The following is a 27,030-nucleotide window of genomic DNA, read 5'->3' on the forward strand; positions in this document are numbered from 1 at the left end:
AAGACCTTTACAATGCCCATGGCTTCACACTTAACCAGACACAAAATGTCTGAATGCTTCAGCAAACAGTCACTCTAAGGCTAACTAAGATTTCAGTGGGTTATTGAAGCTTAGAATCATTTAAACCATTTAAAATGATTTTTACTAAATCTCTATCTTATCTGTTTTCACTGATGCCTGCTGTGCTGGTGTCTTCCTTCTGCTTTCCCTGCCTGTAGCTTTCCATATATTCCTGCTGAGATTTTTTCTGAATGATTTTCCATTAAAAAGAATTTGACTCTTCATTCCTTCAACGACATCTAGCCAATAATTCCTTTTGTCTCTTCAGTCTATGCCAGTTCACAGCATGTGGATAGTTCCTTCAGTTCAAATAAACACCTTTAGTTGATAACTATAAAATTCAATTTAGAGATTTTTTAGAACAATAAGTTTGCTCATCTACTTATTCTCCAGTGCTCCAACCAAACCAAAAAAGTTGACATAGCTAAGTCACACCATAAGTGTTTAACTAAATCAGCTTTTTAAGAATTTTTTTCACAGTTAATATATCCAAATCCATGAAGCTGAAATGAAGACAACACTTTAGTCCACAAATCTATATTAATGTGCTATATTGGTGCTTTTTTCTTTCTCACAAATATTGTCATGGTTTTCTGCATTGCACAAGCATACAAGAGCATGCAAGACCTTTGATACTTCAATCAATCAATGAAAATTTAAATTCTGGTATTTCTTTAGTTATTTTAGTGTCTCTGTATGTCCTCACTGAACTTTGGGGGATTATTGATATGATTTCAATCTCTTCTTTTCCCCCGCCCGTTCCCTCCAGATATTTCCAGGGTTTCTATCCAGCTCTGCTCTTCCGGTGATATTTCGGAAATTACAGATTTGGATTTTTTTGCACCACTGATCTCCAAGCCTTTATTACTATATAGCTTCACAATGTTCTTTAATTACATTGCACTCATATGAATGGGCTTTTTTGTCTCTGGGGTCAAACCTACTATTGTACTGACCTGACACTCGAAAGATGGTAAACATAGACTTTTTGAAACCAGCCAATCAACTTACAACTAATTACCAGAGTTCTGTGCATGCAATGTCTGCAAGGAATGACTTTTGGGAATCAAAGCCTTTATGTACATTCTTACGGGGGGGAAATGTACATGATTATGCACTCTATAATTTAGGTCACATTACTTTTTGGCTGAGAAAACAACAGGAAAAACACGCACGTTTTGATGGTTTATTGTGTTGCATTTTGACCAGCATGACCCTGTTGGTAGGGGACAAGGGCGTGCATGAAGGAGCTGTTAAAAGAAATCCCATTCCATATCTTTAATTCGGACTGCTTTAAACTGCAAAACCTTCAATTATATCTTTTCTAAATTCAGTTTTACTGAATGTTTCAGATGCGTATGCTGCCATTTCATTCCAAACATCACAGAAGGTTTTTTCATTTCTTATTGCTGTGTTTAGCAACAACATCTTGTGCTTTTTTTTTTTAATTCATGTTTGGCAGATTCAATGTTTTTACTAGTATACTGGCTTGTGCATGTTCAAGAATTTATATGCCGGATAAGAAAAGTAAAATTGTAAGAAATAATACAAATCTGTATCTTAAGACTTAGCTAAATGTTCACCTCTGTCGTCTACATAGAGAATATAGTTTTATTCAACTTCTAAAGAGTTATTTTGCTACGGCTAATCAACTATGCTATAGCTTGGCTAGTCATCAGTGTGTCTTGGCTTTCAACAAATCTTTGATGCTGGTTAAAACTGTTCACATTCAAGAGAAGTGTTGTGTTCATTTCTCATAGTCAGTAAATAAATCAACTAAAGCTATCTAGACTAGAGACCCTGCACACCATGTAGTACAATGATATTGTAAAGTAAGTAGCAGTCTCATTTTTAGACTTTTTACTAAAACAAAACAATATGGACCATTTTGAGAAAAAAAAACAACCTATGTTTTACCCTTCTAAAATCCCTACTGTCTTTGCAACCTTGTTTTTAGTTGGGTTTTTTTGTTTGTTTGTTTTGTTTTGTTTTTTGCAGCCACAGAAATTGTGTAAAGTAAATGGGGGGCTGTCCGGGATCCTTTTTGTTTCCATGGGTGAGTGTTTAATTAAGAAAATCCTCTTCAGCAAGAGTATTTTAGCTGTGTTGCTATGCTGTCCTCCCATCTAAGCATGTGTTCGTTATTTTGCTTTGGTACATTACTAGACTTTGATAGTTAAGTGTATTTCTGGCCTGCTTCTGACTTTAGAGTTTATCATTAAAGGGCCAGACTGATATACACTGAAGAGATATGATACAGTATAAGACAATACAACGATAGTTTTTATTTATTTTTTTCTAATTTTTTAGTTCATTTTTATTTCTTAAGATGAGATTTTTTGAAATATTCCACGTTCTTGCTCCCAGTAGAAAGGTGACACCACTCTCAAGTTGGTACAGTAAATATGAAGCAACCAGCAGCATATCAGCAGACTGGCTTCTTGGCTTGTGCTAAAGTCACCTATTCACATAGCATGCTATATTAAATTTGTTCAATTAATTAAAACACATTTTCCATTTATACTTGAGAAGGCTTTGAGGATTGTAATCAGCAAGAAAGTACAGCAGTTTACCATAGTTTAAAGAAGGAATGGCATTATTACTATTAGTAACATAAAGCATATTGCTGCAGTACATATCATATCAAGTGTGTTTGAAAGGTACGTCAAAGGTGTCATTATAAATCTGTGATACTTTTATATTAAACTCTTGATATACAAATACCTGAAATCATGTCTAAACTTGAACTTAGTAAAATTGATACCCTTATGACAAAAAGTACTTACTGAGGCAGTGACTTTGCTAAGAGCCAAAAATACATATTCTCAAAATCTAAACTTAATCTTTCAATGTGTAACCTCAAGTCAAACTTTGAGGTGTGCTGCTGAAAGGAGGGCGATGGGTTTTTTCATTAGAGATGGGAGCAAATGCAAACTCTTGCAAATGTGTGTATGTGCGAGTTTGTGAAACTCTGAGGATTCAGTCAGAGCTGGAGGTCGAGCCGGGGAATGATGAGGTGGCGCTTTCCTCCCTTTTATTCTTTTCTCCCTCTCTGTTCTTCCTGAAAGACAGATTGCATTCCATCCTCCCTGTAAAAAAAAAAAACGAACAGGCAGACACATGGATAATATGAAGGTATCTGCAGTGTGTGTGTGTGTGAGAGAGAGAGAGAGAGAGAGAGAGGAGGAGGAGTGAATTAGAGGCTTGCTTGGCCAGCTTCAGACTGTGCAACGTGTCTGATGCTGGTGGATCAGATGGCAGAAAGCTACTGTGTGTCTCCCCACAGCTCATCTGCTCCATAATGTCTGCTTTCTGCTTAATTACAGCTCACCTGCAGTCGGGCCGGCGCTGCACACAGAATACTGTTGGGGGGGGGGGGCAGAGAACCTTCTATATAAACCTGTATTTGTACTGGGGGGGGAATTCAACAGCAAAAAAGGGCTCTTATTATTTAGAGCCGATAACAATCATAATCTGTGCAAACCCCACAATTGTGCAGGTATTTCTAAACAGAGGCAGTTTTAGCCCACTGCAGCTGCTCACTCCAAAAATGCTAACATCTGGTTCAGTCATATGCTATTTTTTTAACAGTCATCTGTTATTTAATCTGTCATTTGATTGTTCCATCCTTATGGAACACAAGTTAAAATATCAAATACATAGTATGATGATTCAAGTAGATCTTAGTAGTCTTTCTAACACTTTCAGACATAATTAGAATGTTTGGGTTTTTTGTTGTTTTTTTCAAGTTTGCAGGTAAATTGTCTCTTTAAGGGTTCAGTTCTTATCAAGTCCTAAATTTCTAACTTCAGAGCATCTCAAAATGACTTATGTATTTGTTTTTCTCAAAACCTGTCGGGTTTTTGTTTTTTGTTTTTTTTACATTGACCATGGTGATATGATTTAACACATTTCTAAGCGTAAATGTTACACAAGATTACTATTATCTCATAAAGTGACAATTATTACACATGGTACCCTTTTTATGTACTGAGGCTCCAGTTCATCCAGAACTGAAGGGGACAGCATGAGTGGTCTAGTCTATCCGTACATGCTGAAGAAGAATAAGAACACTCACAGTTGCAGAAAAAATTATTGTGCATTTGTTTACAAAAGTGTTGTTCAGCGTTTCTGTTTCTACTGTGGTGATGAAGGACCCACCAGAATTCTAAGGGGAATAAAACTGCACAATCAATCTTGTTAAAGCAGGTTTTTAAAATAACCTTCCCCAAAGTAAATGATTTTCTGTCTTCCCAGAACAGGTGTAAAAGAGGCTCTAATAATCATACAGTGGGCGCATACACAAAGTTTAGACTATAACGACCACCAGAGAGTTTCTGCTCTGGACATATGTCCCATGGTTTCATGTTTTTTGACACAAAAGTAAAAAGTAATCACAGGACTGATTGACGGACCTACAGTATCTACTTTTTAAAATGGAAAATCAGAGTGTGTTGAGTTATGATGACGTATACTGAACCAACCTCTGCAGCCCATTCTTTATCTCTGCTTTGGGCCTCATAAGCTACCATTAACATGCGAAACGGCACAATCGTAGCTAGCAATTTATGATTTTGGCCACCCTTAAGGTCATCCACCTTTATTGTCCTTTTTACTATAATCGGGGTCGTAATTTACAAAACAAACATTTTGTTGTACTCAGCAAGATTTAACAATAGCTATCAGAATTAAAAACTCCCGAGGAAACAGTTTACTAGGGTCTGAGCTTTTATATAGTCAAATTTCTGTTTTTAGTCAGAGGAGTCACCCTCTGCTGGCTATTAGAAATAATGCATGTTTAGGACATTTCCGCTGTTAATTCCCTTTACAAACCCAGAAGCTACCTCTATATTTTACATGTGTTCTGTGAATTTGATAAGGAAAAAGGCCCCAAAAAATTGTGAAATAAACAGGATGACATGTGAAGTGTTTGAAATTAACAATCTCTTTACTAAAGTTTCCTGGGCTTACTGACGTAAGCATGTATTCCAAAGTTAGGAGAAACCAAACATGCAAACCCCATATAGAACAGGTCTACCTACCCGAGTGTGAATCCAGGAGGCGATAGTTTTAACATATTAGCCACTATGCTCGGTAATGTTCTGAATGTATTTCCATCAGACCTGAATCAGGTGATCAAAAACAATGACACAGTTCTACAAATGCTAACTTTTCTTGTGTCACTTATAATCCTATAACAGAAAACAAATCCCTTCCGTCATCGACTTTCAGCAGATTCTTTTGGTTATTTATTGATTGTGATCCATGGACTGTCACAAGTGAGCTTTACTGGGACACTCCAGTCTTTTAGTTCTGCAGTATAGTTTGTGGACTTGTGAAAGGCAGATTTCTCTTTTTACACACATGCATACTGTATTAAAATAAGTCATTAGGTGGACTTTGTCAGTGTGATGATCTATGTTCCAGTGTAAATGTCTTCCTCCCCCTCACCCCAACTGGTCACAGCAGATGTCTGGCCCTCTCTGATTCTGCTGGAGGTTTCTTCCTGTAAAAAGAGCTTTTCTTTCCGCTGTCACCAAGTTCTTGCTCATAGGAGGTTGTCTGATTGTTGGCATTTTCTATGTTACTTTAGAGTATAAAGCATATTGAGGCCACTGCTGTTGTGATTTGGCACTGTATAAACTGAAATTGAATTAAATTAAATGGAATCTGATAGAATCAAACTGAACTGAATTGAAATAGTTCTAAACATGGAGCATGTTATTATACAGTTCTTTGAACAATTTTTCCAAACCTGACATGAAACCTGCACGCTGATCACAACGAAATTTAGAAACTAAAGCAGAAGATACACATACAGCCTGAGGCAAGTGTCTGTGAGGCTGCAGCCATGTTCAGGACATGTTAACACTCAAACAGATAAAACTATAAAAACACTCTGTTAAGCTGAAACAACTGGCTCAAATCTACTACCAAAACCCCAACTCAAACCAGAACTACAAGATGTAAAACTGGACTAAAACTGATAGATTCTGAGACATCAGATTGTGAAAAAAACCCAGAAAACTGAATCTAAACAGTCTTAGCTTTAGCTCAAATCAAAGCGAATCAGGGAGTGGACCACAACCAGGAATAAATTCTGGATTAAACCCATGCCTGTTGCAGGAGATCCTCCTCCAACCGTCCGATGCTCTTATGGATCAGGTTTCCTCCTGCTCAGCCCCCCTCCCCTCCTGCTCCTTCCTCTTCTGATCCAAACTATAACCCTTCTGGTGTGGAGGCATGGAAGGAGGGACCTTCTGTTTTTCCCTTCTTCTTTCTCGCTGTTTTTTTTTTTTTTCCTTTGAAGGAGTCGTCCATTCTTGTCTTCCCTAAACGTGAGCAGAAGCAGCAACGGGGTAATGAGGGTGCGTCCCTACAGTCGGTCCAGTCTCCGGTACCTCCCAGTTCTTGAGGCTCCCATATAAAAACCCTTGTGGAAAGTCAGTGTAGGCAGTAGGGAGTTTTCTGCTGGGGTCAGGAGGATTGTGAACAGACGAGTGGATCCTGCCCCAAACACCCGTGTATGAGTGGAGTGTAGCAGAAAGAAACATCCCCAACTTTTTTTCCTCTCTTGCCTCAAAGAGTCTACATGTCTAGTGGCATCTAGACATGTTCAGCTTTGTGGATTTGCGGCTGGCGCTGCTGCTCAGCGCAGCAGTGCTTCTGGTCAGAGCGCAGGGCGAGGACGACCGTAAGTTTCATCACTGTTTACTGGAGCTTCTCAGACTTTTTCCCCTTTTACTTTATTGCATTTTTTTCTTTACTGGGTTTGGAAAGTGGATTTTCTCTACGTGGCTGGACGGCTTCTGAGATCTTAGAGAAGAGGAGAAAGGAAAAGTTTTAAGTAGAATTAAGTTTGCTTTGTTGTGCTCTATTGTCTCCAGACAGATAGACAGATAAAGCAGGGTGTGTGTAATGCATTGGGCATCTCAAGAAGGCCCCTGTCTCTCCCTCTCCTTGTGTTTGTCTAAGTCTCTCCAACCCCCACCTCCCCACCATGCATGCAGAGCGAGTTGCTGCAAGTTTTCCATTCTCTCCTCCAGGCGAGGGTTATCCAGCTGCATAGGTTTGAACCTCCCTTTACCCCAAAATTGGAGCATTCAAATGCCTAACCCTAATCCTGTGGCATTTTATCAGTTTGACACGACTACCTGCGTCACCTGTACCCATTCAAAAAATGGTTTCCACGAGATATGAGCCAGAAGGCGAAGCCTCTCACAGGCCTGATTGATGTGACAGGGAATTTGCAGCCTGAGGCCAAGTGCTGAGTTGGACAGGTGACTGAGAGGGAGAGTAGGAAGAAAACAGGGAGCGGAGGAGGAGAGGAGCAGGCGTAGTCTTGTCTGCCGGAGTATTTGACCTCCACAGCCTGAGCCAGCTTTCAGCTTTAGAGCCCACAAAAGCTCAGGTGGACTTTTGAAGAGATCATTTTGCACAGAAAGAGAGGTCAGAGGGAAGCGGATGCCTCTGCTGGTGCTTAGAACAACCAGTATTCTCCTCTGAGAAGACAAAGGAAAAGCAGTTCAGCTCTGGAAACAAGAGCCCAGGAGGCGAAACTCGGTTTTTCCAGATGTTCCTCTTCTTTTGGAAAGGACTCAGCTGTGCATAAAAAGCAGATGTTTTCTGGCCCTCTGAACGATCTCACAACGCCACCCAGAGGCTGCTCTCAGCACTGCCAGACACATCTGGCCGCCACGTCCCCCCGTGCCATCTCCTCCCCCTCTTTTCTTTCCACTCTTTTTTTTTCTTCTCTAATTGCATCCACATGTGGAGTGTTTCCACCAGTCACTGCCAAGCCTACAGTCTGCAGTTCTCCTGGCGCTTCTGCTTTTCCCCTCTGAGCTCAGCACTTTGGTACGCTGGAAGATTTAAAAGCACTCTGAGCAGAGTCCCAGTTTGAGTTTTGCTGAGAATCAAATGCAGCCGCCACAGTGTCGGGGTGGAAAATATGACTTTGAGTTGATGTACAGGGAGATTAAATCCCATTTAATCAGTGTCTGTGTGTGCAATGATGGCGTGACCTGCAGACAGACACGGCACACTGGTGCCCTCTCTGTCACCTCTGACCTGTTCCGGTCTGATTCCAAAGCCCCCCAGTTCCTGTCCACGTCTTTATCACCGCTAAGCTTTGTGTATTTATGTTGCTGCTGTCATTATTTCCTGTTTCACACGTAGATTTTACACCAGTTTAGCAATCTATCTTTTTCTAACATTTTTCTCCAAAAAAGTGTTTTATTGAAACTATTTTTTCACTGTAATTCAAAATTCTCATCTCAGTTAATCAGTCTGACTAAATTTGAGAACAAATCAAATTTTTTAATTTGAGAAAATGATCCACATATTCAGGGTTTTTTCACAATTTATTTTTAGCTTCATAATTAAAGCACTTTAGTTTCCTGCCCTAGTTTTACCTGGACTCCCACCAGTGTAGATACTGAGTCTGCATGTGCGTTCAGGTAGCTCACCTGTCTCTTACCGTCCCTCTCCCTCTGTGTCGCCCCCCTCAGGCACGGGCAAAAGCTGCACTCTGGACGGCCAGGTGTTTGCAGACCGGGATGTGTGGAAGCCGGAGCCATGTCAGATCTGTGTGTGCGACAGTGGCACGGTGATGTGCGATGAGGTCATCTGCGAGGATACAACGGACTGCCCCAACCCCATCATCCCCCACGACGAGTGCTGCCCCATCTGCCCCGATGACGGTATAATAACTGCATCTCTCTCTGGACAAAGCACAGATACACAAAACAGTTTTTGCACATCACATGTTCTCATTTAAACTGCCCCCATGACACGAATCCATCATCTGTCCTCAATGACATGCCAAGAGTTACTGGTGTGAGTGAGACACTGTCTTTGAAAAAAAAAAAATTAGTTTCTGTTTGAACACTTAAAGCATTATTATGAGCTTTTCTGGGTGCTTTCATCTGTTAATGCCAAACCTGTTTGCTCTCTGCAGGCTTCCAGGAGCCTCAGACTGAGGTAAATATACATTTTCCACTGACACTTGTAAATAAGTTTGTACAACTCCCATGAGATCAGATACACATTGAACACACTGTTTTCTTCTTTTCACCACAGGGAACCGTGGGAGCTCGTGGACCCAAGGGAGACAGGGTAGGTTCACACCCTCTTCTTTCCTTGTTTTACTTGTGGAGTAACTTTTGGTTGTGTGGTGAGCTCAAGATCTGTCACTGTTTTTGCTGGAGCTGATCAGTTACACTGATAGAATGTAGCTCCATGTGTTTTAAATCAGGCAGATGTGGAAACGTGACTCAGATGACTTTGAAATGCAGTGAAACTGCAAACTGCTTTTAGCTTTCATTACACATCATACTTAATCTAAAACCATTTACCCATCTTCATGCAGTGAGGTGGGAGAAAACAGTATCTTACATGTAAAGTTTCTGTAAACTGTAGTTTTTGATTTGTGTTTTTAAATGTCACCCTAGGGCACTGGTTGTCCTTTGTTACATCCAATTTTGATAGTTTAAGTCTGTTTTTTTTACCTCACACAAAACATGATGAGGTCAGGTTAAATCCTGCAGAGCAGCATGACTTGGCTTACATTTCAAAATCAAACCAAATATTATCATGGAGAAATATTATTACCTATATAAGGATTTGGTTTTTATCAATGAAAAAAACAACTTCTTTATCCATGATTTTCAACAGTGGAGCTACATTCATTTAAATTGGCGCAATCTTAGGAGGGAATTATGACTTCTGATTATTTATTTGGATTGGATTTGATTGAACCTTCATTGGTCACTTTACAAGTTGAATCTTAGACTGTAAAAGAGGCTCTGTGGACCAGCTGTGTTGTTTTTAAGAGTGCATTTAATAGTGTAATAATAATGTATTTCGTGGTGCTATTTTGGCTACCGAGCATGATGGTGACAAACAGGTGACTGTTCCTGGTTAGACTCATAGTCAGCCTCAAAGTAAACTGCACCTTTAATGATTTAAAAGCCTTTGAAGACACAAACATGGAATCAAATATTAACCAAACATGTCTTCAATGATAAGGCCAGATCACAGAAAATGCACATGATTAATGGTTTAACAAATCAGTTTTCTGTCTTAGAGTATTGGACTGTGGACATCAGAACTTTTAATCCAAGTGACCTTCTTGAGTATGACCCTGATTTCCTCTATCTACAGGGTCCTGCTGGTCCCCCTGGTAGAGATGGTATGCCTGGCCAGCCTGGACTGCCTGGACCTCCTGGCCCACCTGGACCCCCTGGCCTTGGTGGAGTAAGTTGTTGAATTTTAGTTATTCTGTATTTCACTCATTAAAGGTCAATAGTGGCCGGTCAGTTAGTAACGTAACTATGTCGTTTAATGTATGCAAATGATTGACAGCGTGTTAATCGTGCTGCAGCTAGAGCGGAAAAAGTCAACTGTCAAAGCTGAAGCCCAAATGTGATGTGATATTAGTGTGATGAGCTGTGTCTGGAGTTTGGCACAGTGTCTCTGATCAGAAGGTCAAGAAGTCATTACTAAGGATGGAACGACGCCTCATTTCCTTTTGAATGGAAAGCAGACAATATTCTGGAAGTGGACAAACTTTAGAAAGTTAGAGTTTGCTAAGCTACCATTTTTAATTTTAGAGGTTTATTTACATTCTAATATACCCACTGACTCCAGGTCTGATTTAGAAATCTGATCTGACATCTCCAAAGACTGAATTCTGCTACAGGATCATTGTTCCACATGCTAGGCTAGCACTGCATATCTTCATGCCTCTGTGCAGCCTGTTGTTGACATGACTGCTAATATACCAAAAATATTGATTGAAAATATTTTAAATAGTAACAAAATATAATTTATTATTTGCTGATTCATTTTACCATTTGCCTCTGTGCTAAAATATTAAGAGAACACACTGTCACACTCATATTCTTTAATGAGATACTTAGTTAACATTCAAAGCTAATTTGCATTTCTGTATCTTGCTTAAACATGAGTCCATACTTTTGTAGAATCAACTTCTAATTAAATATTCTATGTTTCAGTTTGCCAATAACTTCGACTACATATGTGTATGCTAAAGTAATAACTATAGCGTGGATAACATGTATAACTTTACCGAGGGTTAGCATGATGCTGTTTTAGATATGGTTAAATATCAGCGTCAAATTTTCCATGATTCAGGACTTTAACATCTATTAACATACTTCAGCATTCACTCCATGTAACCACAGTTCAGTAAACTCCTACAGTCTTCCCTGTGTATACATTATCAGTGACATACTTCTATGCCAATGGTCCACGTTAAGCTGGACAATTAGAGACTTGGCAGTCACCATTAACATATGTTTGACTTCAGACAGAATGTTCCCTATCTACATTATACAGTATGTATCCTCCAGAGACACCTTTAAATACTACTGTTGAGGTCAAAGGTCAATGACTTGATACGCACTGCTCATTTTAGAACTGGATTGTTATGAGTGGCATTAGCATTGAGATTCCATATCATCAAATCTGCTGCTGCAGTTTTGTTATTGTGTTTGCTTTTATTTGGAAATATGAAAAAATTATGCAGTGGGGAAGTGCATGGTAAAAGAAACAACAGACAACTATACTTGATGGAACATGACACAACTATGCAAGATTTAGATATTTAATTTGGACTATGGCTCAGATGATCCAGAATCAGTGATTCTATTCAACTGGAAAAAGTACATTTAGTGTTGAGATTTGAAATGCATCATAGCTAACATGTAGCCTATGTCATGTCACAACACAGATGGAATTTAATATTTTTTCATCATAAAAACAATCATTTTGGTATTTTTGTGAGATTAACATGTCTGTGTTTATTTTTTTCCAGAACTTCTCCCCTCAGATGTCTGGTGGCTACGATGACAAATCTCCTGCCATGCCTGTGCCTGGACCCATGGTAGGTTACATATGTATTTAAATACACTATATTCAAAATATTTCCATGCGCAGCATCTGAGCTTTTCTCTGTTGGATTTATAGGGCCCAATGGGACCCCGTGGACCTCCTGGACCTCCTGGATCTAGCGTGAGTATATGATGGGGGTTTCTATGCTTAGGTTAAAAACTGAAACCTGGAATGCTAGCTGGCATGAATCCAGTCCTTCCTTTTTCTGCTGCAAATAAGACAAGATAACCTTTATTAGTCCCACACGTGGGAAATTTGTTATTTGTTGAAATAACACAAAGACTGTGTTTTTTTCTGATTGATTACTATTAGGAAGTAGTATTGATATTGATTACTGTTAGGCTGCAAAAACACCTTTTATTTTCTTGAAAAAAAATTTGAAAAATTAACAAACTGCTGCTTACAGTGTGTTGAAAAAGTGAGTAGCATCAACATATTTGGTGTAGTGATGGTGTTTGTGTTTGTTACCAACTATAGGGACCTCAGGGATTCACTGGCCCCCCTGGTGAGGCTGGAGAGCCTGGATCTCCTGTGAGTATTCAGGACAGGGAAACAAATGCACGTTGCACTTTGCTGTGATGTTAACACTCTCACCTTATGTTTGATTTTCGCTTCAGGGTGCCATGGGTCCCCGTGGAGCTGCCGGCCCCCCTGGAAAGAACGGCGAGGATGTAAGTGCACTGGATTGATATCATATCAGTTCATCTACCTATATATATATATAGGTAGATATTATATTAAAAAAGAGACTGAGGAATGTCTTGAGACATCATTTCGTCCCCATCTCCCCAACTCTCTTTCTCTCAGGGTGAGTCTGGCAAACCAGGTCGCCCCGGTGAGCGTGGACCTTCTGGCCCTCAGGTAAGTTGCTGATTCTTACCACCGATATGTAAAACAAAAACAGAGCTGAGATAATAACTTTTGTCACCTCCTTGTTTTTTTGTTTTTTTTTTCCCAGGGAGCTCGTGGTTTCCCAGGAACCCCAGGTCTGCCTGGCATCAAGGGACATAGAGTGAGTCAGAACTTGTGCCACCCCATTCAACTCATATTCAACTCAAAATAAAAAATGTTGAAAGTCGTGGCTGGAAACTTCATCTTTGCATGTCTCTTATTCTGTGTAGGGATTCAGTGGCCTGGATGGTGCCAAGGGAGACAGTGGCCCCGCTGGACCCAAGGTGCCCCTCCCTTTGTTATAACACTTGTTCTCACCACATAAGTTGTAGAAAAAAGTCACCCACAGGTGGGCTACTTCACTTATAGTGCAGTGTTGAGTAGCTGTAATCGTAGCAGTGCTATAAATGACAGTAGTAATTGAAAAGTAGTTGTAATATTGGCACTGATATCTAACTCATAGTGGTCCTGGTGGTGGGAGCACTAGTGCCAGAATTTGAAGTACAATAAAATTAATCGCATTTAATTGTAATTATAGACAGCACCATATCACAACTCCCTTTTAACAGGAAGAGATCTCTGGCAGAACTATCAATATGGTTCTCAAATGAGTACCGTTTAGTGTTTAAAGACACACTGAAAAAATTAACCCATAGATGCAGAAAAATCATTAAAACAGTTTCAGCATTTCCTCCATTATAACCAGTGTATTTTCTTCACCTACCACTCCACCGACAAGTTGGTCATACAACATATTTTAACCTAAAGCTAAATACTACTTCTATTAACAGCTAACAGTTTGAGTATCAGTGTGGACAGTAAAAGCTGTGGCTACAATAATGCTACAAAAAGCAGTAGTATCAACCATTTAAACACTAGCAAGTTACATTAGCAGTCACTGGCTACTTTTTAGTTATAGCAGCTTGATTGGCTAAATGCTGCATTGACGAGCATAATTTCTGAAAGTTTGATAAAGTTTCTAGAGTTTAATCAATGATTCTAATCTTCTCGCCGGCCCATGTGTTTCTGTCCATTTAGGGAGAGGCTGGCACCCCTGGTGAGAATGGAACCCCTGGTGCTATGGTGAGTAAAACAAGCACCCCATCTCTGCTACATAATTATAGTAGTATAGTTTCTTCTCTCCACAACTGATTTTGGCTAACTGACACTGTCTTTGTCTATCTCAGGGACCTCGCGGTCTGCCTGGTGAGAGAGGCCGTGCTGGTGCTACTGGAGCTGCTGTGAGTCCATACATTACATAGTTGCAGCTAGTGAAATCAATTTATTAGTGAATTGAGAAACCAGTCGACCACTCACGTTTGTCTTTGACCTGCAGGGAGCTCGTGGTAACGATGGCGCTGCTGGTGCTGCTGGACCTCCTGTAAGTCTTTCATTGTCCAAAGCTTCAGTTCTTAAAATCTCAGCTTTGTTAGCACTGACCCAAAAAGATGCACTATGTATATCTGAGTATCTGTGTTTTTGTTCTTCTCAGGGTCCCACTGGCCCCGCTGGACCCCCTGGATTCCCCGGTGGCCCTGGAGCCAAGGTATAAACTGCTCCTGACCCGCTCCAGTAATCCTCAGTGCTATCCATTTTTCTTCTGAAACGCAGTATAATCTATTTCCTCTCCTCTCTTAGTTGTGTTTTTACTGTGCCGACTTTGAAGAATTTATTTTCTGAAGCATGTAGGTAGCCAACACGTACACCTGACATGTAGAATGCAGGTCATAAAAAACATCTGAGCTCCCACTACTGTTTGAGTATAAACAGTAACTATTAAGAAATTAGATGGATGGGCGCTATTTTTATTTTTATTTTTTGCAGAGTTCTCAGTATATTTTAAAGCTTATGATAGAAATTCACAGTAATTGTCTGTGCATGTGGAACTGGGTCATAGCTGAAGCTGTGGGGTTCTTTTTGGCTGAGGTTAGATGTTGAGTGTTTTCTCTAAAACAAATCTTCTGTTTATGCCGACAATTTTATCTTTTTTTTTTTGTCTTCCACCACCAAGCTGTTTGTATTACTAAATAATCTTTTCTTTCTCCCCAGGGTGATGCTGGAGCTCAGGGTGCTCGTGGACCCGAGGGCCCTGGTGGAGCTCGTGGTGAGGCCGGAAACCCCGGACCTGCTGGCCCAGCTGGACCTTCCGTAAGTATGAGTGACTGTAATAAAGATCCTTGATGAAAACAACAACAAATGGGCCACAAAAAATAGGCCACTAGAATCTGATTCAAGGCAAAATAAAACAATTTACATTATCATTTAAATTGTTAAAAGAAATTAAAAATAATTCTGCCTTCTGGGACAATAAATAAACTTCCTTCCTTCTCCTCTCAGGGAAACCCTGGAGCTGATGGAGCCGCTGGAGCTAAGGGAGTACCTGTGAGTATCTTTAAACAAATTTACTCTATTTTTAATACTTTCTTATTTTTACTAAAGCTACAGATAGTCATCACTTTTTCTACAGCATGACATTAAATGACTGTATTGTTGTGTGCTGCCACCTACAGGGTGCTGCTGGAGTTGCTGGAGCTCCTGGTTTCCCCGGACCCCGTGGACCCCCAGGACCTCAGGGTGCTGCTGGTGCCCCCGGACCCAAGGGCAACACTGTAAGTAAAGATCTCTTAGATCCAAAAAAAAGCAAAATCACCCAAAATTTAAACTTGTATGTTTTGTGTGAATACTTTGACAGTTACAACCTACAGAGATAAAAACAAAAGTTAGAGATTTGTTTTGGGCATTTGTTGTTTGCTGAAATTATTTTTCTTTTAGATTTATCCAAATAATAGTAATTTCTCCCTAGTTTGTAGTTTGTTTAATTTTATGTTTTCTTGTTTGTTTGTGTCCCATAGGGTGAGGCTGGTGCCCCAGGATCCAAGGGAGAGCCTGGTGCCAAGGGAGAGGCTGTGAGTTCACCATAGATCATGACAGAGCACACTGCACTAAAATTATGTGTGTATCAGCCTCTTATGCCACATTGCATGTTACATTGCTCTTCTACAGGGTGTTTCAGGAGTTCAGGGACCCCCTGGACCTCCTGGTGAGGAGGGCAAGAGAGGAGCCAGAGGAGAGCCTGGTGCTGCAGGAGCCCGTGGCGGCCCTGGAGAGAGAGTATGCATCTCACTGGATTCCACTTTATCCGTACCCTAATCTGTAAAATGATGGCAGAGGGACCTCTAGTGGTGTTTCAACACAAAGGACAAAAGACTGAAATCTTTATACTGATGGTCAAATCTAAATGATTGAGATTACTTGTGTGCAGCTGTAAACATTACAAAGGTTAGTTTGACTGAAAAAGCAGATTAATCTCTGCTTGGAATGAAAACATAATAAACACCATTGGGCTCTTAATCATGATGTAACCAAACTACTGAGTGAGGTTCAAAATGTTCCCAAAACATTTGACCAAGAGTATTACAGATATGGACATACTGAGTGGTGCTAGTACTAAGATAGAAACATTCATTTCATTGGTTAAAAGCATTAAGTCTTTTGGATGTTAATTTAAGTTAAAAATGATGCCAGAGACCTGAGGCCCGGATCTCTCTGATGGAATTCGACTGTATGCATGATACAGGGTGTTCAATTTTAAACCTACAGTTTGAACACATTTCTGTTTAAACACTTTTTACTGTTCAGAGCTAAGCAGGACATGTTTGATTGTCTTTACAGGGTGCCCCTGGTGGTCGTGGTTTCCCTGGTTCTGATGGCCCTGCTGGACCCAAAGTAAGGAAAATGCACACATACATACAACAGATATAAACCTTAATTCCGCCCGCAGGCTTCCACAATTTTGGTTTAACTAATTTTTGAATTTCCACCATTCTTATTTTCTTCTTAGGGTGCCAATGGTGAGCGTGGTGCCCCCGGTCTTGTTGGAGCTAAAGGTGCCACTGGTGAGTCTGGCCGCACTGGTGAGCCTGGTCTGCCCGGAGCTAAGGTGGGATAGCATACTGTCTGTCAAATAATTCTCCGCAGCATCATTTATTCATTATACCCAGTCCCTCCTCTGACCTCTGACCTCTGCTTTGTAGGGAATGACTGGCAGCCCCGGCAACCCTGGACCTGATGGCAAGATGGGACCTTCTGTAAGTTTGTATGCAGTATAGTTAACCCTAGTTCTTATAATTTATGTCAAGAAATAGCAAAACCCTTAACATGCTTAATCTTCCTTAACAGGGAGCCCCCGGACAAGATGGCCGCCCTGGGCCTCCTGGCCCTGGTGGAAATAGAGGCCAGCCTGGAGTCATGGGATTCCCCGGACCCAAGGGTGCTGCTGTGAGTAGCGTTACAACATCTATACATTATATTTAATCATGCTTAGTAATAGTGGGCATCTAAAATATGGTCTCCGTGTTTTTTTGTCTATAGGGTGAGGCTGGAAAGCCCGGTGAGAGAGGAACCATGGGACCTACTGGACCTGTTGTGAGTGCTCAATATTCTGCTGTTTTCTTTCTTGTTATCTATCATCAATGGTAGGATTGTGTGTGTGAAAGCCTTCTATCTCTCTACCCAGGGTGCACCTGGAAAGGATGGTGATGTTGGCGCACAGGGCCCCTCTGGACCTGCTGTAAGTAAACAACACTAACTGGCTACACTTCGATATTAGCACCCAAGTTTGTGTTGATGTCTCTCTACTGAAAGCTACATAGCTGCAAGAATAAGTCACATCTACTCAATGCATTACTGCCACCGTTGCTGACTCTCCCTCTCTGCTCATCTTAAGGGTCCTGCTGGTGAGAGAGGAGAGCAGGGACCTGCTGGATCTCCTGGATTCCAGGGTCTCCCAGGACCCCAGGGAGCCATTGGTGAGAGTGGCAAGCCCGGAGAGCAGGTACTGATTGAAGCGGAACTATGACTGGAACAGCATCATTTCCAGTGAATAAAAGTGCTTATTCCTGTATTTCTGTTTTTCCTTTTAGGGTGTACCTGGCGAAGCTGGAGCCCCAGGACCTGCTGGAGCTAGAGTAAGTCACATATCCTCATAATTTTCACAGTTAGATAAGACTCTAATTGTGGTTTAAATATAATTAAATATATTCATTAGTTCTTTGTCCAAAATCCTACATGGTGTAGAAAACAACTTCCTAAGTTGCTAACTAGCTTGTTCAAACACATTAAAGTTATTACTAGCAGCTTATAACTGCTTTTTTATTCTTTAAAGTGGATTCTTGTCCAAAATGCTCGATGTTAGACCTGGAAAACAACTTTTAGCCTGCTAACTAGCCAGCTACTTTCAATATTAGGATTGCTAACAAGCTACTGTATCATTAATAGTGATAGCAACTATGCAGATGCTATCACTAGCTTCAACTCACATTACCTGTAAACAAAACAAAGGTACCATACCAGTGTCGATATGGTCACAGGAGGAAAACCCTTGCACTGCCATTTACAAAGTAGCGCTTCGTGTTGATCAGACATTCTGTTTTACCCTGTCATTCATAAATGAACAGATAAATTATGATGAAAGCTTCACCTCACATATGAACCTCCCTTTGGGGAATATCATCCAACTAGAACTGATATTAGATTAGATTAGATTAGATTAGATTAGATAGAACTTTATTAATCCCTCGGGTGGGTTCCTCTGGGAAATTCGATTTCCAAAAAGCACAGCACCGACAGAAGTTTCAGAGTTACAGAATATTATATATATATATATATATATATATATATATATATATATATATATATATATATATATATATATATACACACACACACACACACACACACACACACACACACATATATAAATACAGAGACAATATAAATAAAATATACGAAGGGGATAAATAGAATAAATAGGAATAAAAAATAAAAATACAAGTGTATGAATTGCACATTTCGAGTATTGAGGTCTATTGAGGTCTATATAGCAGATCTAGTTCTCATGGTTTCAACAAACCATCCAATAAACTCATTCCAACCTACTCTTCTCCTCAGGGCGATAGAGGATTCCCTGGTGAGCGTGGTGCACCTGGGCCAGTTGGACCTGCTGGTGCCCGTGGATCCCCAGGAGCCTCTGGAAATGATGGTGCTAAGGTGAACACATCTTATATAAAAACTAAGAAGTTCTCAGTTGTGAGTAGATTGACTAAATTGCACATATTTCACTATTCTGAACATCTCTTCCTCAGGGAGATGCTGGAGCCCCTGGTACTCCTGGTGCTCAGGGTCCTCCTGGACTGCAGGGAATGCCTGGTGAGCGCGGTGCCGCTGGTCTTCCAGGACTGAGAGGAAACAGAGTGAGTTGCCTTCTGTAGTCCTATTACTCTTAGTATTCGGATAGTACATTGGCGGTCACTGCCATTGTAGACTGCTATCCTAGGTGAGATTTACTTTAGCAATCCAACAAACACTGATCAGTGTTTCTACTATATGTCCATCCATTTTATTGTCATTACGACACAATTGGGATGCAAATGCCCAGTGTAATCGCTGATGGGCTTTACGGTGACTTAGCAAATGACCCCAGCATTGTAAGACCTGATATACTATGTGAATGTTCGTCTTATTACCAACATCTTTTTTCCTTTCAAACACACAGGGTGACCAAGGACCTAAGGGTGCTGATGGAACAGGAGGTAAGGATGGTCCTCGTGGTTTGACTGGACCAATTGGACTTCCTGGACCTGCTGGCTCCCCAGGAGACAAGGGAGAGTCTGGTGCCCAAGGACCTGTTGGACCTTCTGGAGCCCGTGGACCCCCTGTAAGCACTGCTGTGTCTGCTACAGATAATGTTTAATTTAAAGTTTTTAAGTGTGTTAATCTTTGAATGTTCGAATTCATTCTGATTCGTCTACCTACATCTTAGGGTGAGCGTGGTGAGGCCGGACCACCTGGACCTGCTGGATTCGCTGGACCTCCTGTAAGTAAATTCTACAATAGTGTCCACGCTATTTTTCTTACTCTAACACAGAAGTTACTAAAAAACTATTTGGCTTTTTCTTCACAACCACCAATCCACTCTAGGGTGCTGATGGACAGCTTGGTGCTAAGGGAGAGCCTGGAGATAATGGTGCTAAGGGAGATTCTGGTCCTCCCGGACCTGCTGGACCCACTGGTGCTGCAGGACCTCAGGTTTACACAATAACATACTCCCAGCATATCCCAGTTCACAAATTACAGCTATTTAGACATACATGTGACCACATTGTGTGCTGCTGTTTCTTTGACACTATGCTGTTGCCTTTCAGGGTCCCGTTGGAAACACTGGCCCTAAGGGAGCCCGTGGACCTGCTGGACCTCCTGTAAGTCACTCTTCCTACTTTCCCAAGCAACTTACATTTCTGACATTAGCTTAGAGGTGACAGTACCTCTAGCCAAACTGGCAATACTTCATAAAACTGGGCAAAGAAAATTTAAAAAAGGAAAGAAAGTAGTGAAAGATTTTATTTATTTTCCAAACACGTACCACCATCAAATCCATTGTTTGATACATGTCTGTTTTTTGTTTGTTTGTTTTTTACTGACTTGATGCAGTATTTTTGCAGCCTGAGTTAGCTAATTGGCCTCGATCTCCCTAGGGTGCTACTGGCTTCCCTGGTGCTGCTGGCAGAGTTGGACCTCCCGGCCCCGCTGTAAGTTTTTCTTAGGTGTTTCTGACACAGTGCGCAAAATCTATGTGTTTTCCTGGAATTATTTTCAATTCTCCCTGTCCTCCCCACAGGGTAACGCTGGACCTCCCGGAGCTCCTGGACCAGCTGGCAAGGAGGGACCCAAAGGAAACCGTGGTGAGACTGGACCTGCTGGTCGCCCTGGTGAGTTGGGTGCTGCTGGACCCCCAGGATCTCCTGGAGAGAAGGGTAGCCCTGGTGCTGATGGTGCTCCCGTAAGTTATATCAACTTTCAGTACATTCTAAAATGCTGTGACACAATTTATAATAAACCATAGCCTTCAATAATCTTCTTTCAGCAATATCATTAAATTTAATTTCCATCCTTTCACTGACTGCACAGTTTCTGCTACCTGTGTCTCAGTGTCTAACTACTTTCTGTCTGTCTTTCACAGGGTAGTTCTGGTATTCCTGGACCTCAGGGTATTGCTGGACAGCGTGGTATTGTTGGTCTGCCTGGACAGAGAGGCGAGAGAGGTTTCCCTGGACTTCCCGGAGCTCTTGTAAGTTCCTATTGGTATTCTAAAACCCAGAATTTCAAAAATTTAAAAATGTTCAGTGGATCTGATAAATCCAGAACATCAAGTTACATGATTCTAAATCAAGAGAAAAGTCTATCTACTTCTAAAAGACACAAAACAATAACATTTAATTCTCATTTAGCTAAGCAAAAAATAAGACAGACCAGTCTCAGTCAGTTAGAAATATGAATGAGGTTAATATAACTGGACTGACTGCAATTGTTGCACTAATAGGGAGAGCCTGGAAAGCAAGGCCCTGGTGGTCCAAACGGTGAGCGTGGACCTCCCGGACCCATGGGACCCCCTGGCCTGGCCGGAGCCCCTGGAGAGTCTGGACGTGAGGTATAAAGTCCCACTAGAGCAAGTGGAGAGCCAAGGGGTGGCTCTCCCTTTGGTTACCCTACCCAACCAACTGTGAAGCCCATTGAAGGGCCAATTATATGCTCATGAACATGTAGTTGCATCTAGTGACTGCTATATTCCTAATAGAACTTTTTGCGTGACAGTATTTTGCTATAAACACTATTTCTGACACATCTCGTTATGCATTCAGCCATATAAATTTTAAAATTTTTCAACAAACTTTCAGTGAAGTCAGTTCTGAAGGTTTTTGTTAAGCTTAACTTGCTCTGTGCCTGTGTTTAAGGGAACCCCTGGTAACGAGGGCGCAGCTGGTCGTGATGGAGCCCCTGGACCCAAGGTAAGATAAGCTGACCTCACCAACAGCACACAGCTATCTTATTTTTTGTTCCATAGCGCCAAGTATGTTGGCAGCCTACAAGTTAGCATGCTAACATGTTAACATGCAACTAAATAATTTGTGTAGCATCACAAGTTATCTAGCCTAAAGCTTACCTATTAGCCATCATCCACAACTTCTAAAATGGCAACCAGAGGAAGAAGTCACACTTTCTGTGAGTACTGCCATGATTTGTGAATCCCACCCTGGAGGATATATATGTGTGTTCAGCATGTTCATACATATTCATACACTACTAGAATTTTTAACATAAAGCTTAACGGGCAAATGTAGTCAGATACACTGTTTGAAGCTAGTGATAACCTAGTTTTTATTTTTCCTTTAGGGAGACCGTGGAGAGAGTGGCCCTGCCGGAGCCTCTGGTGCCCCTGGTCCTCCTGGCGCCCCTGGACCTGTCGGCCCTGCTGGAAAGACTGGTGACCGTGGAGAGACTGTGAGTGACAAATCTGCTTCATTAATGTTTCAGCTTGGTATGTCATGCCAGTCAAAGACAAGGCTGTAAGTCACTGCAACCCTGTCTCCACGTAAAACTTTTTTTTTTTTTCCTTTTTTCCAGGGACCTGCTGGCCCTGCCGGCGCTGCTGGCCCTGCTGGACCTCGTGGCCCTGCTGTAAGTAACAATATTGGTTGCAAAACTACACTGGATGGAAGAGCATGCAAGGAAGGTTAAACCAAATGATGTCTGTCATTTTTCCTTATGACAGGGGGCTACTGGACTTCGTGGTGACAAGGGAGAGGCTGGAGAGGCTGGAGAGAGAGGCATGAAGGGACACAGAGGATTCACTGGCATGCAGGGACCTCCCGGACCTGCTGTATGATAGTTTATGCTTGAGTCTGCATATACTATAGTCAAAGAAAGTAATGCCATACACCAGTAAACTTAGTTTTAAACTGATTGTCTTCTTTTGTGCACCCATAGGGACCTTCTGGAGAGTCTGGACCCGCTGGTGCTGCTGGACCCGCTGGACCTAGAGTAAGTTAACTTAGTCTGGAGCAGTTGTGTAGTTTCAGCTTTACCTAGTTTATTTTCAGATACTGACATTTGAAATTTCCTGGTATCTGTAGGGTCCTTCAGGAGCTGCTGGTTCTGCTGGTAAGGATGGTATGAGCGGTCTGCCTGGACCCACTGGACCTCCTGGACCTCGTGGACGTTCTGGAGAGATGGGACCTGCTGTAAGTCTAACAAGCTAACCTTCTTTACATTCAGCTGTTTACTTAAGTTGTGCCACGTTGTACCTTTATACCTAGGGTTTTTGAGGGTTACATTTTGATAAAAGCAGCACATTACTAATGAACTAACCAACCCACACTTTTTCTTTACCCTTCTCCTTCTGCAGGGTCCTCCTGGACCTCCTGGACCTCCTGGAGCACCTGGTGCCCCTGGTGGTGGATTTGACCTTGGCTTCATGGTCCAGCCTCAGGAGAAGGCTCCTGATCCCTTCCGCATGTACCGTGCTGATGATGCTAACGTTCTCCGTGACCGTGATCTGGAGGTTGATAGCACCCTGAAGAGCCTGAGCCAGCAGATTGAGCAGATCCGCAGCCCTGACGGAACCCGCAAGAACCCAGCAAGAACCTGCAGGGACCTCAAGATGTGCCATCCTGACTGGAAGAGCGGTGAGCAGTTCAATACAGTGACAGGAGAGCTAGTCCAAGGGCAGTCAGATGTAGGCCTAGCGGAGTTTTGAAGTTGTTTGTGTTTTGCAGGTGAGTACTGGATTGACCCTGATCAGGGCTGCACTCAGGACGCCATCAAGGTCTACTGCAACATGGAGACCGGCGAGACCTGCATATCCCCAACTCAGCGTGAGGTTGCCCAGAAGAACTGGTACATCAGCAAGAACATCAAGGAGAAGAAGCACGTCTGGTTCGGAGAGGCTATGAATGACGGCTTCCAGGTAAGCGTCCTAATTTATAGAACCTACCTGTTCTCTCTTCTTCTATTCTTCTTTATAGTTTCTTCTTCTGTCAATTTCCATATTTCTCTTATCTGCAGTTCTATTGTGATTTTCTGCAGCTTGAGTTCATTTCTCTTACCCACTTTCCTAAATGTCTGCTTAGGTTCCTCTTCTACTCCTCTCTACCCATCTCCACTTCTTCCCACTTTGTCTTTACCCAGTCTTTTTCAACACCATCACACCTTTGCCCATCACAGTCAGTAATCTATCCCCTATTCACTGTCTTGTGCAGTTCGAGTATGGCAGTGAGGGCTCTCTGCCAGAGGATGTCAACATCCAGATGACCTTCCTGCGTCTCATGTCCACTGAGGCATCCCAGAACATTACCTACCACTGCAAGAACAGCGTCGCCTACATGGATGCTGCCGCTGGCAACCTCAAGAAGGCCCTCCTCCTCCAGGGCTCCAACGAGATTGAGATCAGAGCCGAGGGCAACAGCCGCTTCACCTACAGCGTCCTCGAGGATGGATGCACGGTGAGGAAACCTTTTACATTAAACTCAATATGTTAATTATTCAAAGTTAACAGAGATTGAGACGGGTTAGAGGCTAGAGGTTCTAATCAGCACTGTTCTGAATATGAACCCTAATTCTGATTTTCGTTGTCTCTCCTTCCAGTCACACACCGGTACATGGGGCAAGACAGTCATTGACTACAAGACATCGAAAACATCTCGCCTGCCCATCATTGACATCGCTCCTATGGACGTTGGTGCTCCAGACCAAGAGTTTGGCTTTGAAGTTGGACCTGTCTGTTTCTTGTAAAAAGAGAAATCTGGACTTGAAATTGTTGTTGTGTGCGTGTGTGTGTTTAATTTTTTTCTAGCAGTCATCTCTCTCTAAAGCAAAAGCAAAAAAAATGCCCCCAACAAATCATTCTCCCGATGCCATTTTTCTGAAAAATCTGACCCTTCGTTCTACAAGTTTCCATTTGGCCGTTGCTCCGATGGTCCGCTTTGCCTAAAACCTGCACTTCGACGAGAACAAGATGGCGGTGGTGTAGAGGCATCTGCATCGTCGCATTTGGGACCACTACTTTTTTTTTGTTTCTGACTTTTTTTTGTTTGTTTTTGCCATCACCAACACCAAGGATCCTGTAGAGAAGACATTTTGTTTCACTGGCAACAAGAAAATAATATATGCCTCTGTAAAGTGTAAAAGAAAATTGACTTCCCCTCATCATGCGGCCAAACCCGGCCTCTCTGGAGTTTACAGAAACAGACACAGGTGACTTTTGTATTTTTATACACCTCTGCGGTGAGAGGAATGAAAGGACAGTCCCAACAGACAGAACCCAATTGCTTTGTACCACGTTTCAGGTGTTGATGAATAAACGGTGAAACTGACAGCCATGTTTGTCTCTGTTGTTCTGCCCTTCCCCTTTTTCCACCTGCCCCTAGACAACGCCTCCTCAAGAGTTGTTCCTTCCTCACCTGCTGATGTTGTAGCTGTTGTGATTTGTTTGTTGTTGTGGTCTCTTTCATGTTTATTCCTCTCTATGTCTCCCTTTTTTTCCTAAAGAAAAGCCACATTAAAACCACCAGCAGAGAAACATGGGTTTAAACCTCTTTTTTTAAGGAAAAAAAACACAAAAAAATCCTTATGCCTACCTCAGAAGTGAAAGGAATTCCAGCTCTAAAAAAAGGGCCCAGTGTTTTTTAAAGTGAAGCCTGCAGTAGAGTTGTGGCGGTCAGTGGGGGTAGTTGAGGTTTGCAGACACTTTAACAGAAGCAGAGAGGGCAAAAGCCTAAAGGTGCTATTCTTTCTTTCTCAGAGGTCTGCTGGCTGCTCAGTATGACTATACTGTTGTGTAGTAGTGTAGCTACGGTCACTCTGGCATGGCAGGGTCCTCCTCATGGTGCTAAAATAAAACCACAGTTTTTTTTTCTTGGTGTCCAGAATGAGACAGACTTCTTCTATTTCCAGCTTTGGTAATGTTGGCAACCAGCGTAGCGCCTCTTTAAGCCTCTTTTTTTATGTTTTGAACTTCCCCCTTCACTTTTAACTGTCATCCAGATTCTAGTCCACCAACTATCTGTTGTGGTCTGTTTCTTGTTTTTCTTTTCTTGAAGTTTCTCAACAACAACAAAATTCGAGCTGTGATAAAATGCGCAGAAAGAGAACCATCAGTGAGAGTTTGTGAGAGAAGGCAGACAGACACACCCATGGGGGAAAACACCACAAGGATCTGTACCTATTTTGTATATGTATAATAAATTGAGATGTTTTTAATTATTTTGAATGCTGAAATAAAGCATGTTAAGTGGTCGAACAATGAATCCTGCCTAATTGCCTGACTGACCCCCTGCACTTCTCCCCCCCTCCAAAAAAAGAAGAGACTTGAAGTAAAGCACCTTTTGCCTTTTTTACAACTTGTACAGTAACAGAAAGAGACAAGATTAAAGAAACATGACAGAAAGATTTCTGCCTCTTGTTTAATATTTTGCTAATATATTCCTCTGTAGACGAAAGATGTTAGCAGATTTTGAAACATTTTTGAAGGTAGCACCTTGACTTGTGTCTCTTGATCATGTAAGCCTTTGCTTCTCTTTGCAGTTTTGAGTGCTGCCACGTAAAATAAGCAGGTGAATAACGCGGCTTCTAATTGTGAAACCTGTCCAACTTACTGGGGGTCAGAAAAAATGAGGAGAGCAGCCTACCTTTCAGTCAGATTCCACATTGTGACTTCTTCCATGCCATTAAATCCATATAGAAAAATGCACATCCATAATCCGCCAAGAAAGTGTCAGCCTGATAGTCCATTTATGAGTAATTCTGTCCATCTTGACAAGTCCCTACAACAATCTTTTACCCCACTGTTTCCACAGCTGGTCAGCCCGTCTGCTCATCTCAGACTGCAGAACTGAGGGGCTTGTTGGTGCTGGAGGGAACCAGCTCTGCTCTCAGACTGTTGGCATCAACTTGGCTTCACAAAGACACTGATTGTCCACCTTGAGGGAGCCAGGGAAGAGAGGGTAGGTTTGCACTCCCGGCGGGAATCTGGATTATTTCCGCAAGAATTTAGGCCTTTATTTGAGGCCTGGGCAGAGGAATGTTAACCTCTCCGGTTTCGGACAACAGAGGAGGTTCTGTTTGCAGAGAGGAAGCTTCTCTTCAGGCTTGTGTGACTTTATACCAAGAGTAAACATCAGAAGGGTGCGATGAGGCCAGAAAAAAGGAGAGAACAGATACAGCTAGAGGATGACTTTTAAGCAAGATCTTTGAAGGGACAGTTTCTGTTTATTCTTTTAGGCACCAGCTACTAAATATATGAACACATAAAATAAAAAGAAGCTTTGTAAC

The 27,030-nt window shown here is 41.8% G+C and overlaps 1 protein-coding gene across 1 annotated transcript; it reads left to right on the forward strand.

Moving 5' to 3' along the window:
• The first annotated feature begins 6,495 nt into the window (after positions 1–6,495).
• col1a1a (collagen, type I, alpha 1a) lies at positions 6,496–24,552 on the forward strand. Its single transcript, XM_085351303.1, has 49 exons — positions 6,496–6,754; positions 8,571–8,762; positions 9,020–9,042; positions 9,142–9,177; positions 10,225–10,317; positions 11,900–11,968; positions 12,052–12,096; positions 12,454–12,507; positions 12,594–12,647; positions 12,784–12,837; positions 12,935–12,988; positions 13,098–13,151; positions 13,906–13,950; positions 14,055–14,108; positions 14,204–14,248; positions 14,360–14,413; positions 14,917–15,015; positions 15,205–15,249; positions 15,378–15,476; positions 15,720–15,773; positions 15,871–15,978; positions 16,540–16,593; positions 16,709–16,807; positions 16,902–16,955; positions 17,047–17,145; positions 17,239–17,292; positions 17,384–17,437; positions 17,594–17,701; positions 17,790–17,834; positions 18,817–18,915; positions 19,011–19,118; positions 19,421–19,582; positions 19,688–19,741; positions 19,846–19,953; positions 20,070–20,123; positions 20,400–20,453; positions 20,543–20,704; positions 20,885–20,992; positions 21,245–21,352; positions 21,657–21,710; positions 22,096–22,203; positions 22,327–22,380; positions 22,475–22,582; positions 22,690–22,743; positions 22,836–22,943; positions 23,108–23,387; positions 23,478–23,668; positions 23,961–24,203; positions 24,346–24,552. The coding sequence occupies exons 1-49, from the start codon at positions 6,673–6,675 to the stop codon at positions 24,490–24,492; spliced, it is 4,344 nt and encodes a 1,447-aa protein (XP_085207429.1). The 5' UTR covers positions 6,496–6,672; the 3' UTR covers positions 24,493–24,552.
• Positions 24,553–27,030: the final 2,478 nt, after the last annotated feature.

This window comes from Diplotaxodon limnothrissa, linkage group LG4 (assembly GCF_057381915.1).
Source record: "Diplotaxodon limnothrissa isolate DT_005_m linkage group LG4, D_limnothrissa_male_GT1.1, whole genome shotgun sequence".
Classification (NCBI taxonomy): domain Eukaryota; kingdom Metazoa; phylum Chordata; class Actinopteri; order Cichliformes; family Cichlidae; genus Diplotaxodon; species Diplotaxodon limnothrissa.